General features: G+C 42.6%; 1 protein-coding gene across 5 annotated transcripts in view; it reads right to left on the reverse strand.

Moving 5' to 3' along the window:
- Positions 1-14,950, reverse strand: part of IL5RA (interleukin 5 receptor subunit alpha) — a 30,406-nt gene that overhangs the window by 8,885 nt on the left and 6,571 nt on the right. For all 5 annotated transcript variants that reach the window (XM_034777531.1, XM_034777532.1, XM_034777534.1 and 2 more), the window contains 6 exons: positions 14,798-14,936; positions 10,002-10,134; positions 9,738-9,925; positions 8,099-8,244; positions 7,201-7,336; positions 259-367 (listed from right to left, as the gene is read on the reverse strand). In XM_034777531.1, coding sequence (XP_034633422.1) covers positions 259-367; positions 7,201-7,336; positions 8,099-8,244; positions 9,738-9,925; positions 10,002-10,134; positions 14,798-14,936 — 851 coding nt within the window. The remainder of the gene's footprint in view (positions 1-258; positions 368-7,200; positions 7,337-8,098; positions 8,245-9,737; positions 9,926-10,001; positions 10,135-14,797; positions 14,937-14,950) is intronic.

Genomic DNA, 14,950 nt, shown 5'->3' on the forward strand with positions numbered 1-14,950 from the left:
GACAGTCCATCTCACACTGAGACCGTTTCAGTCCCTCTTTCAACACATGGCTTTGGAATTTGAGATTAAATTAAGCATTCGCCTAAATTTCCTCAAATTCACTGAACAAGTTTTATCATTTAATCAATATTCTTGATTTTTATTAATCATGTTTAATACCAAAGTAAAAGCCCTTTGAGTACAGAATAATTCATTTAATGATTCCTCGTGCAAATTTAATCTATGCTAATTAGTTATTGTCTAATCAAACATACTTACTTTCTGCATATTATAGCAATAAGCAATGCCATGGAACATACGAATACTATAAGCGCAATGAGAACCATGTAGGCCTTGGAGTCTAATGAAGTCCTTGGCTGGTTTTCTCCTAGATTTAAAAAAAAAAAAAAAAAGTGGTGAGATTTTTTCCTTTGGAAAAACACATTGGGAAAATTCTTCTAATAGATAAGCCCTTGGAACCAAGCTTAGTACATCAACTTCATTCAGTGGGTTTACATGGATGTAACTGAATCACAATTTATATCTCTCCATATAAAATATTTTATACTTATGACTGGGGAACAATCTGTAGCAAATTCAGCATTAAGAACTTCTTCCACATGGCTAGGTTTCAACGTATGCGTAGAAGAAAGAAAGTGAGCTAAGAACTGGCATGAATCAAGGCCACAATCATTATCAGTACAGTACACCCTGCTATGTTAACATACTGAGTTGTGCAATTTCACACAACAGGCAAATATGACTGAGTCTGCAATAAAGAGACAGTTTGCTTATAATCGTGGTCACAAAGAACTTGTTTTCCGTTAAACTACCCTTCAGTTATTTATATTAATCCTTTCAAGCCAGGAGTTGGATTTTCCTGGCTTAATAGCCATGGCCAATGAAACATGCAGTGAGACCACCACTCTTTCTTTGAAGTCTGTTGTTTATCCTCCCTCAGGAAGAATGTCACTGCTCCAACTGCCTGGGGGCAGAAACACCTATTACATTAAGGACAATGTTCTTATTCGACAAAGGTATTCCTAATGTCACATTTCACCACTCTGAGCTATATAAAGAAAACATTTACATTTGAACATTTAGATTTTAAAGTTCCCCCCCGTCCCCCTCCCCGCTCGTATGTCTATGAGAACGGCACAAGGCCTATATCGAGGTGACAGAATGACTGTCACTGAATCATTGAAAGGACATAAATTGGTGAGCAGCACAATGCTCAGGTTTCAAGAAGAAATAATATGCACCTTTGGAACAGATTCTTTTCTGGAGAATGAAGGACTAAGTGTCTAAGCCTGCAGATCTTACGTGAGTAGTCTCCCTGTAGTCATTGGGATTACTTTTGTGGGTATGGAGTGCTCACATGAGAAACGATTGCAGGATTGGGTCCTGTGCCATTGCAGCTCAGCGACCTGGGCTAACATTGTGCATATTAATTACCGCCATTGATGTAAATAGATTTTTTTTAAAATTCTGGTTACAATTATACTTCCAAGAAAATGAGGCCTGATGCCAAGCTAGGCTCAGTACAAGACTGGGAGGGTGGGGTGGAAAGTGGCCCTAAGACGCATTTACATTTTCTTAGTCCTAAAACTGGAGTGAGCTATTCCTGGTTCCCAACACAGACTAGAGTAGCCCTGAAGCTTCTGTGTCTTATTTTGGCTGCCCATGATCCTAAAGAGCCATAAGATAAGGCAGGAATCAGGAATGCAAATTTCTGTTTGTAAATAAGAGAAACCTAGCAACCTTAACTGAAACTGAATTCAGTTTGTTGTGGGGAATTTCACTGTTTTTTTTTTTTTTTTTTTAGGTTTTAAGTGAATGACCCTGGTGAGACATCTAAGTACATTTTTAGTTTTTTCATCAGTTTGAATATGTTTCATGTTTGCAATTAATTAATGATGCAACATATGAGGTTGCAAGTTCAAGTTCTGCAAAACACATGTGAAACCAGTTTGTCGCTGCAGACTCACTTGACGCATAAACAGTTCATTGTCATAGGCTAGATCAGGTCTAATAATTTCTCCACAGACAAGCAGACTAAGATTTACCCAGTTATCCTCTGCAGATTCAACGTTTGCCAAAGTTACCACAGTGTGTTACCTGAGACAAGGCAGTATTTCCTCATACTTCAAATAAGAAGTAAGGGCCCAGCTAATGTCTGTTTTGGGACCGGCTCTGTTCAATATCTTCATTAACGACTTAGATATTGGCATAGAAAGTACGCTTATTAAGTTTGAGGATGATACCAAACTGGGAGGGATTGCAACTGCTTTGGAGGATAGGGTCATAATTCAAAATGATCTGGACAAATTGGAGAAATGGTCTGAGGTAAACAGGATGAAGTTTAACAAAGACAAATGCAAAGTGCTCCACTTAGGAAGGAACAATCAGTTTCACACATACAGAATGGGAAGAGACTGTCTAGGAAGGAGTACAGCAGAAAGGGATCTAGGGGTTATAGTTGTCCACAAGCTAAATATGAGTCAACAGCGTGATGCTGTTGCAAAAAAAGCAAACATGATTCTGGGAGGTATTAATAGGTGTGTTGTGAGCAACACACGAGAAGTCATTTTTCCGCTCTATTCTGCGCTGGTTAGGCCTCAACTGGAGTATTGTGTCCAGTTCTGGGCACCGCATTTCAAGAAAGATGTGAAGAAATTGGAGAGGGTCCAGAGAAGAGCAACAAGAATGATTAAAGGTCTTGAGAACATGACCTATGACGGAAGGCTGAAAGAATTGGGTTTGTTTAGCTTGGAAAAGAGAAGACTGAGAGGGGACATGATAGCAGTTTTCAGGTATCTAAAAGGGTGTCATAAGGAGGAGGGAGAAAACTTGTTCACCTTAGCCTCTAAGGATAGAACAAGAAGCAATGGGCTTAAACTGCAGCAAGGGAGGTCTAGGTTGGACATTAGGAAAAAGTTCCTAACTGTCAGGGTGGTTAAACACTGGAATAAACTGCCTAGGGAGGTTGTGGAATCTCCATCTCTGGAGATATTTAAGAGTAGGTTAGATAAATGTCTATCAGGGATGGTCTAGACAGTATTTGGTCCTACTATGAGGGCAGGGGACTGGACTCGATGACCTCTCGAGGTCCCTTCCAGTCGTAGAATCTATGAATCTAATGGCAGCTGAAAGAACTTAACACAGGGCCTTAACCATGGCAACTCAGATATTGTGACTGTGGCAAATTTTGACCCTGGCTCCAGTAGGTTCTCAAACTGGGAGGGCGTGGAATGTATTCCGGGAAAGGGGGGTGAGAAGCTTTAGGAGAGCAGCGGCTGGTGGCTGGGCATCCAGCTCTGAAGGCAGTGGAGAAATAAGGGTGGCATGGTATGGTATTGCCATCCTTACTTCTGCTCTGCTGCTGGTGGTGGTGCTGCCTTCAGAGCTAGACGCCCCGCCACTGCTCCCCGCTCTGCCTTCAGAGCTAAGGTGGCCATATATGTACTTGTGGGCCAGGAGCGGGGCGGGGGTGGGGGGTTGTAAACTCCTACAGACACAAATAAGGGGGGTGCAATCAAATAAGTTTGAGAACCACTGGCTTATAGGACCTATAAATGAGTCACAAAGGGCTGGGGAAAATTTCCGCAGCATGGAAACAGAGTAGGGCCGATGTAAGCAGCTCTATACTCAGGGCCAGTGCAAGGAAGTTTCGCGCCCTAGGCGAAACTTCCACCTGGCGCCCGCCCCCCGCCCTGCGGCAGCTCCCCGCCCCCCCCTTCTGCCCTGAGGCGCCCCCCCCTACAGCAGCTCCCCCACTCTCCCCTGAGGTGCCTCCCCCCATGGGGAGCCGTTCGGCAGCTCCCCACCCCCAGCTCACCTTTGCTCTGCCTCCGTCCCGAGCATGCCACCCAGAGATGAGCTGGGGTGAGGAGCTGCCGCACGGCTCCCCACAGGGGGGGCACCTCAGGGCAGGGGGGGGGAGCTGCCGTGGGGGAGGTGCCAGGGGGGTGGGGAGCTGCTGTGGGGGGGGGATGCCTCAAAACAGGGGGGGAGCTGTCGCAGGGCTCCCCACCCCAGCTCACCTCTGCTACACCCCCTCCCCAAGCACGCCGCCCCCGCCGACAATGACAATAATTGCATGGAGCAGCCACTGCGCTGGGAGAGGGAGTCTGAGACGCACGTGTCAGCGCATCGCCGGCAGCCCAGCCCAAGAATGCTGTAAAAAAAAAATTGGGGGCACCGCTTTTTGGTGCCCCCAAATCTTGGCGCCCTAGACAACCGTCTAATTTGCCTTAATGGTAGCACTGGCCCTGCCTATACTGCCTTCCTTCATTTTGTAAGCCGAGCTTGGTCAGCACCAGAGCATTGCTGTGGCCACATTTCTGAAGGACACTCTGTTACCAGGAGCTGGGTGAAGGTACCCAGCGAATGCATTAGAGCCATGTAGGCAGATTAACACATTAATGTTCATTAGATAGGTATAAGGGCGTTGAAGAGTTTGGTAAAGTGAAGAGCAAAGTGAAGAACATTTTTTTTTAAAGAAAATCAGGAAGTAAAGAAATATAACTCCAAAGATAAGAGTGAGGGGGATGGCTGAGTACAAACAGTCAATAATGTGTCATGATAAGATAACTGCTACTTCTATGAGAACATGTTCAGCAATCAGGAAAGGCAGTATCAAGTGGATCAGATCTAGACAAATTAATGCTTTCCAAAGATACTAACCTTCACAGATCCCATGGGAGTTCAGGTAACTTCTAATAAGGAGTATGTGACCTCATCATTTGCTTTGACTTTTGACATTAGCACACCAGCACCCACATATGTGGGGGGGGGGGGGACGATGACAGGTATGTGTCAAATTTAAAGAAGTAAACAGCTAGCAGGATATGCTAATTTCTTCAGGTGTGATGCATGTCAGACCCAGCTGTGCCAGCTCAGGCTAGGATCTTGTCATATTTCACATGGAGAGCAAAATTGCCCCAGGCTAGTAATTATATGGAGACACCTAAGGACACTGCAGATTACTACAAGAGGTAGATTCAGGAGGTGGCATTGATTTCTCTGAAATAGTATTGCACCAATCATGTCTACACTTGCCATTTAAAGTGGGAAAAAGTCCCTTTTTTGCGCAAAAACCATGGGACCATCTACACTTGGCCATGACTTTTTGCAGTAAAACTCAGAAGTTTCACCACAAAGAGAAAACCACCTCCACGAGAGGCGTCCAGCTCTTACCGGGGATGCTTTTGCGGTGATGTGCAACTGAAGGCACGTTCTTCCTGTTTACACAGCTTTTAATCTCCACAGGATATCCCACAGTGCCTAGGTGACCACTCTGGCAGCAGCTCTGCCGCTGTGACGCCAGGTAAACAGACATCCACCCCTCCCCCTGTAAAGCCCCGGGAACTTTGAAACTCCCCTTCCTGTTTTCTTGCAAGTGCTCTCTTATCATCTGGCCAGGCGACAATGCCTGCTCCATGGAGCAAAGGATCCCCTGCTTGGAGCAATGCTGAGCAACTGGAGCTGATCAGTGTTTGGGGAGCGGAGGCGATGCAGGGACCCAGGATGCCCCACGATCACAACCCCACCTTCGCCCAAGACCCATCATCAAAATGGAGAGAGCTGCACTGTGGAATAGCTGCAATAGTTGATGGAAGTGCTGCAAATATAAACACTCTCTGATGCCTGTGGAAGTAAGTGAGTACACAAACCAGCGCTTTTCTTTCACCGGTTCACTGTCACCATTGAAACGGACAGTGCAAAAACTCTGCATGTGTAGACATAGCCAATGCTCCAACATTCTATCAGTAGGCAGGAGGGAGCTCTATACGCTCCCCTAGGACCCTGATTTCAGAGGTGCCAAGCATGCACAGCCCTCATTAACTTCAAAGAGAATTGTGGGTGTAGTTCAATGAATCCTTTTCAACCAGTTCTAAAACTTGAACCAGTCAGTTTCACCTTCTGGTTCTCATGTACAGTGACTCCTCACTTAATGTTGTAGATATGTTGCTGAAAAATGTGACTTTGAGCGAAACGATGTTAAGCGAATCCAATTTCCCCATAAGAATTAATGTAAATGAGGGGGTTAGGTTCCAGGGAAATTTTTTTCACCAGACAAAAGACTATATTATATATAATATATATATATATATATACACACACACACACACACACACACACACACACACACACACACACAGTATAAGTTTTAAACAAACAATTTAATACTGGTACACAGTGATGATGATTGTGAAGCTTGGTTGAGGTGGAGGAGTCAGAGCGTGGGATATTTCCCTTACTGCTAAATGATGAACTAGCAATTGGCTGAGCCCTCAAGGGTTAACTCTCTCTCTACACAAGGCAGCAGGAATGGAGGGAGATATGAGCATTTCCCTTAAACACACTGCCTTGTTAAAGATCAGCTTGCTGAGAGGCGGCTGCTGCAAGCTCCCTCTGTTCTGAGTCCTGGTCTGTCCCCCCTGCTCTATGGAAGATTGGAGAAGCGGGGTGCAGGAGCAGGTGGAGGGGGACACCCTGACATTAGCCCCCCTCTTCGTTCCCTCCCCCCCGCACAGCAAGCAGGAGTCTCGGGAAGCAGCTCCAAGGCAGAGGGCAGGAGCAGCACATGGCAGTGGGGGAAGGGACACAGCTGAACTGCAGGCAGCTGCTGCACAGGGAACTTAGGGGAGCGGGGAGCTGATGGGGTGCTGCCAGTCTACCCTGGTTCCAAGCCCCCACCAGCCAGCTGCAATGGGCTGCTCTTCCTGCAAGCAGTAGACAAAGCAGGCAACATTAGAAGGGAGCATTACACAACTTTAAACGAGCATGTTCCCTAATTGATTAGCAACTTAACGACGAAAACAACGTTGACCAGGACGACTTTAAGTGAGGAGTTACTGTATTTGCAATACAATTACATTTGTGTTCACAACACCATGTTTATTTTTACAAAGCTGTTTTTATTGATTCTTTTGATTAAAACCTCAATTTGGGATCTAAACTATTTTCAAGTGTTCTTTCAAACAAATGTTTCATTTATCCACAAGTTTCTTTATGAATGGAACCCATATTCTGGACTATCCAGAGATAGCAAGTAGTAGCAACAGTTAAAGAGTCAATGTACGTCCTCAGATACACTTGCATGGCTTCCATTGAAGTTAATGGTAGCTGTACATGCTCATGATTAAACAGAATTTGGCCTTCAGTAACATATGTATTAAAGTAACTATTAGACAACAAATACATTTTGATTCTTACCAATATAAACAGATTCAGTCCATTCACTCCAAATTCCTTCATTACACCATGATTGACGATTAGCTCTTATCTTTATGGAATATCTGCAGGTGTCATCAATCCTTAAACTGAAACTATTTAACTTCGTTTCCCATGTCTGTTAAAAACAACACAACTCTGTCATAGATTTCTTAAGACTAATAAGGTCAAGGCAACAACACTTAAATTGCTACAGTTACTAAACTTCAGAAGTAAATTTACAATATTTGCTTTATGCATAAATATAAGCATTGTTACAAATTGATTATTGTGTTTGTTCTTCTTTTAAATTAGTTTTAATAGCCTACAGGTGGATGCCAAAGACTTGATTTTCACACAAAACCTCCATATTTGTGGGCACAATTTTGCACCCACAATTAATTACATCCACCATTTTTCACCTGCAATTCATTCAGGCCAAAATTTTCAAAAGTATTCACTGGTTTTGGGAGCACCTGTACCTTTGACAGAATGGAGCTGGATGCATCAAGATGAGCATCCAAAACTGATGAACATTTTAAATTGTTCCATTAGTGTTTTCCAAGCTATAATGTGGGTATAATTCATTGTAGGCAAAAAAAAAAAAAAGGTCCGTAAAAGAAAGCTGATTTAAAAATTAGGGGTGAAATCCTAGCCCCATTAAAGTCAGTGAGAGTTTTGCCATTGATTTCAGTGGGACTAAGATTTGACACTAGATCTGTAGATTTTAGAGGATGGTAGATGGAGTACTGGTTACATGCATAATTAGAAACTCAAAAGATGTCCATGAACCAGAAGACTTGTTCGCTAGATTATATATGAGACTTATTCTAGACATATAAGAAAGACAATTCATAGACAAGTTCTATATAGAATACCTCAACTTTTAACAAGCAGTTACCTTTTTGTAACCCGTCTTCCAGTTGTAGATGTTAAATTCATATTCAAAACATTCCTTTATGAAAAAAGAAACTGGCATTTCCCACGTGACCAGAAGGTTGTTTTGTTTAAAAGACACGGTGACATTTCTGGGAGGATTCACTTTCTCTAGAAAATGAATAAAATACCAGTGTGTTACCAATAAAGCAAGTCTCTTGGCAGGAGGTTGTTCAAAGTTTGGCTATGGTTTGGATCTGGTTGAATTTACAGCCCATGAGTTTCACTTTGAGTTTGTTGTATGTTAGGAAGGGGTTTAAAAGAACTGAATATATCAGTGGAAAAACAAATACTGAAAAGTAGCTAAAGCCACTGATATATCAACAATTACGGAGTAACTCTCCTCCTTTATTAAAACCCTTTACAAGATTTAAAAAAAAAAAAAAAAAAAAACCTTTCAATTATTTCATCCCTTGTAAAATTCATTATTCTCAAAGAGAAGTAAGGAGATTTTTTTCATGCAAAATAGGTCTTGTTGCTATAACCTTTTCCCCCTTTTCTCCTTAGCCTCCATCAGCTTTTGTAGGGTGACCAGACAGCAAATATGAAAAATCAGGACAGTGTGTGTGGGGGGGTAATAGGTGACCATATAAGAAAAAGCCCCGAATATTAGGACTGTCCCTATAAAATTGGGACATCTGGTCACCCTAAGCTTTTGCCACTATATATCATTTCATATTGCCTTATTTTAGGGGTTGGATCATGCCCCCTAGAATTGTGTATATGGAGGCTGCCCTCCACACACAAATCTTGCCTCTCCTGTGCCAAAGGTGCTTCTATATGTCCTCCTGAGTCCATCTGTGTTGTAAAACCTTCCAGTTTTTCAACATTCCTTTGGTAATATGGTGACTGGAATACAATACTTCAGTGTATTCCAGGCACCATGCTGCCATAAAGTTTCTGAAAAATTGCAAGAAGTTCAGAGAAGAGCATTGAAACTGAATATATCAGTTAAAAAAGTTAAATATGTCTCTCTTAGTTAAGCAACATATGAAAGGAGATGTCATAAGTCTATAAATAAGTGAAGGTTGTAAAAATTAAGATGGGAGAGGAATTATATAAGAGGATCAAGGGGGTATAAACTGGAGTAAAGGGATGACATTAAGAAAAGGAAAATTAACCTATCAGGAAAAGCTTCCTTCCAATGAAATGTGTTAAACTGTATAATAAAAACTGGTAAAAGCTGCATTGCTTGGGACATTTAAGACTAGACTGGATAAAGCAGTAAAAAAATACTGAAACCATACTTTGGCAGACAGATAAATTAGATGAACTAATAGGTTATTTCTATCTCTTATTTTTTATTGTCCTAGAATTTAAACCTAACTTAAAACCACACAGTTAAAATCATATTTCCCCTAGTTCCACACTAACACCTCCGATTTCAGAAAATATCCATGCAAAACCTTAAACTAGCCCATATCTTAAACTGGAGCATGGATCATTCAAACCACCAAGGAATTTCAGCAAACCTTTAAACCAAAATGCAGAGCAGGTTTGAGTTTTATACCAGATTTTTTAAAGATTTCACTGCAAACATTTCACCAAGATCTAAGAAGTTATACTGATATTTTAATGTGTAAAAACTAAAAATATTTACTCACCAATGGCATTTAGATTAAATAACTGTTCAAAAGGTTTGATTGCAGTGTACTTGCTTGACCCATTAATGTGTACGACGACTTCGTCAATTTCACTTGTCTTTATGTAAGTGTTTGAAAATCGGCAACCAATATTTCTCTTCCAGTTGTCTTTACTATATTCTTGGCATTCTTCAGTGTAGCTATTATACCTAAATAAGATGAGTTTGTAAGACACTATTATCTTAAGGAAACTAACAAGGGGCAAAAACAGAATCAGACCCTTACCTGTAAAATAGAAAGTATTTTGTATCTTCTGGTGCCTCTTTGCCAGCAAGCCAGTTGCAATGAAGAGATGCAGTATTATTAATGGCCATGTAAATCACACAGGACAAGTTAGTGACTGATGTCTCAACAGCACCTTTAGCACCAACAATACATAAAAGGTTGCATTTGTAAGGTAATAAGTGCTAAATATTTACTAGCATGTTCTTATTACTCATGAATATAAAATAACATAAAATACAATTGATTACAATCTTTGGTTCCTTGTATATGTATATATTCTATATATCAAATATTTATACAAGATTGGGATGTCTCTCTCATGAGTAGTGAAGTAGTTCATCCCAAACACTACAAATGTTATTTTTATAGCACCGGACACCACCACATATTCTGTATATTCCCCTCAGTTATGGAAAACAATGTTTAGAAATGTTTTAGAAAGTTATAAAATATTTTCTCTTAGCCCCATTCACTTGAAGCAATTTCTTTAAATCGCATTCCACCAAAACTCTTAAGCACATGTTAGACTACATTTGATGGTCTATACGAGTACAGCCCCACTTCATCCACGATAGTACGGAAATTGCAGATCTTGCGGCTTCCACTGCAATTTTTATTTTAATTGGCTTACTTTGCACAGTCCACAATTTTGCAGACATTTTGATTATGCAATTAATACTGCACTACCATTCAATGCCTGTAAAAGGCTAAAGTGACTGGACTCGATTTCTACAGCAGTTGTGTTGAGACTTTTAGTCTTCTGAATTTTATATTGTACGATCACTGTTTTAAAATGCATGTAATATAGTTGCAGCAAAATGGTTGGTTATCAAAAATATTAGCAGGCATAACATAATCATAGACTATCAGGGCTGGAAGGGACCTCAGGAGGTCATCTAGTCCAACCTTCTACTCAAAGCAGGACCAGTCCCCAGACAGATTTTTGCCCCAAACTGCCCCCCCAAGGATTGAACTCACAACCCTCTGTTTAGTAGGCCAATGCTCAAACCAATGAGCTATCCCTCCCCCTTCTTCAGTGTTCTATCGTTCCAGTAAATTTTTCTTAAACATATAGGTCTACTTTGGCTTTTTCCAAATTACTGCTATTAATAAAGGTCCATTATTACTTTTCCATGATTTTCCATGTCTTGTTCACAACTCAGCCGCAATTATTTAAAGTTCGTCCCACAATTCAAGTCGGGCCTTATATATCAGCCCAAAGAGTTAAAGGTGTTAACATGACCCTGTAAATTTCGAACATTAAACAGTTTTAAACGACCTTTAACATTTGGTAAACAAAGACCTCAGCCTGCTTAGTACCATAGCAAACACATCATTAAAAAACCTTTTAACCTATTATTAAAGATAGAGAAAAGAAGGGAAAACAGTTAAAGCATTTAAAATGTAAAGTATTAAGCAAGACTTTCATTTTAACAGCATCCCTTGTTCCCTTTTCCTTTACCTATAGAGAGTCTTTAGAAGGAAAAAAATCTTTGATAGTCTCTTAAATGGTCATTTTGGGGGAAAAGAGAAAAAGTTAGTTGAGATGGGCTGGAGCTGCTGTTGCTGTCGTTTTTAAAGTCTGATCCCATTTTCTAGAAGGCAAAACAAGACAAATACAGGAAAGATAGAAAATGCAACTTTTGTCTCTGGTGTTAACTCTCATTTGCAACCTGACTGCTGGAGAAACACAGGCATGGCACAGTCTTATCAGCCACTCCAAGACTTGGCAAACTTGTACCAGTGTTGGAGTATTTAGGCATTGCTTTTATCTGCCTCTCTAGGCACAGGCTCACAGACATACTGGAAAAATATGCAGTCTCGGCTGGCTAAGCCAGACTTCTATTAAATAGAAGGCAAATGAGGAGGGATAGGAAAGAAAAGAAATAAGGTGGGGCGGGCAAAAGATACACAGGCAGGGAAGAAAACAACACAGTCTCAGACCCCAGACGGTGTCCAGGATTTAGCCAGAGCCAGTGGGGGTAGTGATATCATCTGGGCAGGGCCGACTCCAGGCACCAGCTTGGCAAGCAGGTGCTTGGGGCAGCCGCTTGGGAGAGGGGCGGCTTGTCCAGCTATTCGGCGGCAATTTGGCAGATGGTCCCTCACTCCCATTGGGAGCGAAGGACCTTCCGCCGAATTGCCGCCACAGATCGCGATCGCGGCTTTTTTTTTTTTTTTTTTTTTTTTTGGCTGCTTGGGGTGGCCAAAACCTCGGAGCAGCCCTGCATCTGGGTCCCTCTCTTTGGCTGAGTCTGTTCAAAATATCTCTTGGTTGTAGGATAATGAAGACCCACTGGTGTCACAGTGGATCCCAGGGTTCCAGTGGGCAAGGGAGGGAGGAAAGCCATGGTGGTGAAGCTTGCTTGTTCCTGTTCTCCTATCTTTCAGTCACTGGTTGTTGGCAGACAGCTGCTGCTTGATTTCCCCCCCCACACACACACACTAAAGTCTTTTCTTTTAAGGCACCCAAAAGGGAATGATGGGCAGAATAGCCCATTGCCTCATTATTTTGTTTGCCAATTAGGTCTAATTTCCAAAACACCATTTTTGGTTCACTGAGTTCCAGTCCCAGACTTTTTTTTGCTTACCAGGCATGATCTTAACACAGTGCTTGAGTTATAACAGTAGGCTTTTTAACTAATTCTGTCTCCCTTTTGTATCTTTCCCCATCAACATTTATTGTAGGCTACTGTGACATTTTCTGAACTTTCACTCACTTCTTACAATTGAGCTCACAATTAGGGTAAGTTTGTAGGCCCAATTAATACTACAGACATGCATAATTTTAAGCCTCTCCGTAGTCCCACTGACTAGTAAGGGCTTTGAATCAGGCTCAATAGTATAAGGCTTTCTCAAGCAGTTTGCATGATGTCTGACAAGTACACATACATACATACATACATACATGTGTAAACAGACCTATCTCTATCTAAATAAACATTTCAAACATCAAAAGCTTCTTAAAATCACTTCCATTTCATTCTTCCGCAGAATTGGTTGAATCTGTTTGCATAAAGAAAGTCAGGCTAGAACAGATACAACACGGCCCTTCAGGCTTTATGATGTAATTGGTGTATTTAGACTTGAGCTGGTCTAAATTGTCTCTAGAGCAGAAGTGAACTGAATTATTAAATAAGAGGGGATTAGATGATGTCAGCTACTGTCTTTCAAGAACTCTGTTGTAAGGATTATCAAAGTTGTGCAGCTGCAGAACGTATTCCAGGCTTGAGGGCTTCCAAGAGTGAGTCTGGCTAGCATGGAGATGACAAGAGCTGCAGAGAGATTGAAATCAGATACAGATTGGAAAGGAGATAGAAGAAGCAATAGAGATAACTATGATTCTCTGGGGCCTGTTTGCTTAGCTTTTTTGTAACACAAGGCTCTGATTGCTGATATTGCTGGATACCAGGCCAACAATGAAAACAATGCAGGACAATTGGGAAAATGAAAATTCTGTAGGAGACGAGTGCTACAGACTTGTCTCATGGAGAATTCAAAATCCTAAAACAGGAGTATGTTTTTTAAAACAAAGGATGGATGGTTAGATTTGATTTATAAGAATGCGAGTCCATTTACAGGATCAAATCTTACAACAGCAGTCAGGGCCGGCTCCAGGCACCAGGCACCCAAGCACATGCTTGGGGCGGCACCTGGTAAGGGGCGGCGGGGGGAGCGCAGCGCAGCATTCCACGGTGGGGGCGCTCCGGCGGCACGGCGCTGGGGGGGCGGGCTCCGGTTGCGCAGGGCTCGGCGAGGGGGCGGCGCGGGCGCGGCGCGGGAGGGGGGGTCCGGCGGGGGGGCGGGGGGGGGCGGGGCGCGGGGGGGGGTTCCGGCGCTCGGTGGAGGTGCGGCGCTGGCGCGGCGCTGGACGGGGTTTCCAGCGGCGCTCGGCAGGAGGCGGGGGCAGGCTCCGGCGGGGCGGTGCGGGGCTCGGCGCTCGGGGGGGGTTCCGGCGGCGCTCGGTGCAGGGGGGGGCGGGCTCCGGCGCTTGGCGGGGGGGCTCGGGGCGGCGCTTTTTTTTGCTGCTTGGGTGCAACCTTCTACATGCATCCCTACCATCTAAATTGCCGCTACCTGTAGGGATCATTTCTAAGGTTGAGAAATAGTGCCCATCTCCATTCAGTCCTTTCAGCATAGATAGACAATTAGTTAAAACTGTGATGATGAATCAGCTCCACCAGAAACCAAACAGGATTCCCCAGCTTATTTCGCAGACCTCTCAACAGTTTTTAAGTAGTAGTAATTTAAAGTCAACCAGTAACTACAGGTGAAAAAGGTCGTTATTCTGTTACCAGTCCCCTGAGCCAGTAAGTCTTCCAGGATATGCATCTTTCTGTTCTTTTCATTTCAGGATCTTACACATCCTCATGATATTTCTGCCCACTCCCTGCTCTAACAAAACCACTACTCCACCTCCTTTTATCAGTTATATTGGCCAAACCAGGCTAATCTTAACTGATACCCTAAATCTCAGCCATCTCCTGCTCCTTGGGAATTTATGTCCCTCCTGAGGGCCGAGTTCTGATACCCATACTCAGATTGAATAGCATCTTGCTCCACAAGTAGTGCCATTGACAAAATGAAGTCATGAAGTTATAATCAGGAGTAAGATGCTATTCAGTGTGAATAAAGATATTGGAATCTGGACCAAAACTATTGTATAAGAACAATGGCATGTAGAGCAGGAGGTGTGTCTCCTTTTGAAGTTTTTAACCTGTCATCCTTTTCATGCTTTCTTGTCTACAGACTAGAACATAACATAAAATTAAATCCTTGTTCCTAACACATCTTACCTGGTGGGGCTTGAAGTTTAGCTGTAACCCAGTTACTTTCCATTTGTGAGTTGTTATAGAGAAGCAATGTCCGAATACGTGCAGAAAAACCATTATGAAGCACAACCGTACAGGTACTGCAAGTTTTCGTTGTATCAAACTTGAAAAATAAAC

This window comes from Trachemys scripta, chromosome 7, assembly GCF_013100865.1.
Source record: "Trachemys scripta elegans isolate TJP31775 chromosome 7, CAS_Tse_1.0, whole genome shotgun sequence".
Classification (NCBI taxonomy): Eukaryota; Metazoa; Chordata; order Testudines; family Emydidae; genus Trachemys; species Trachemys scripta.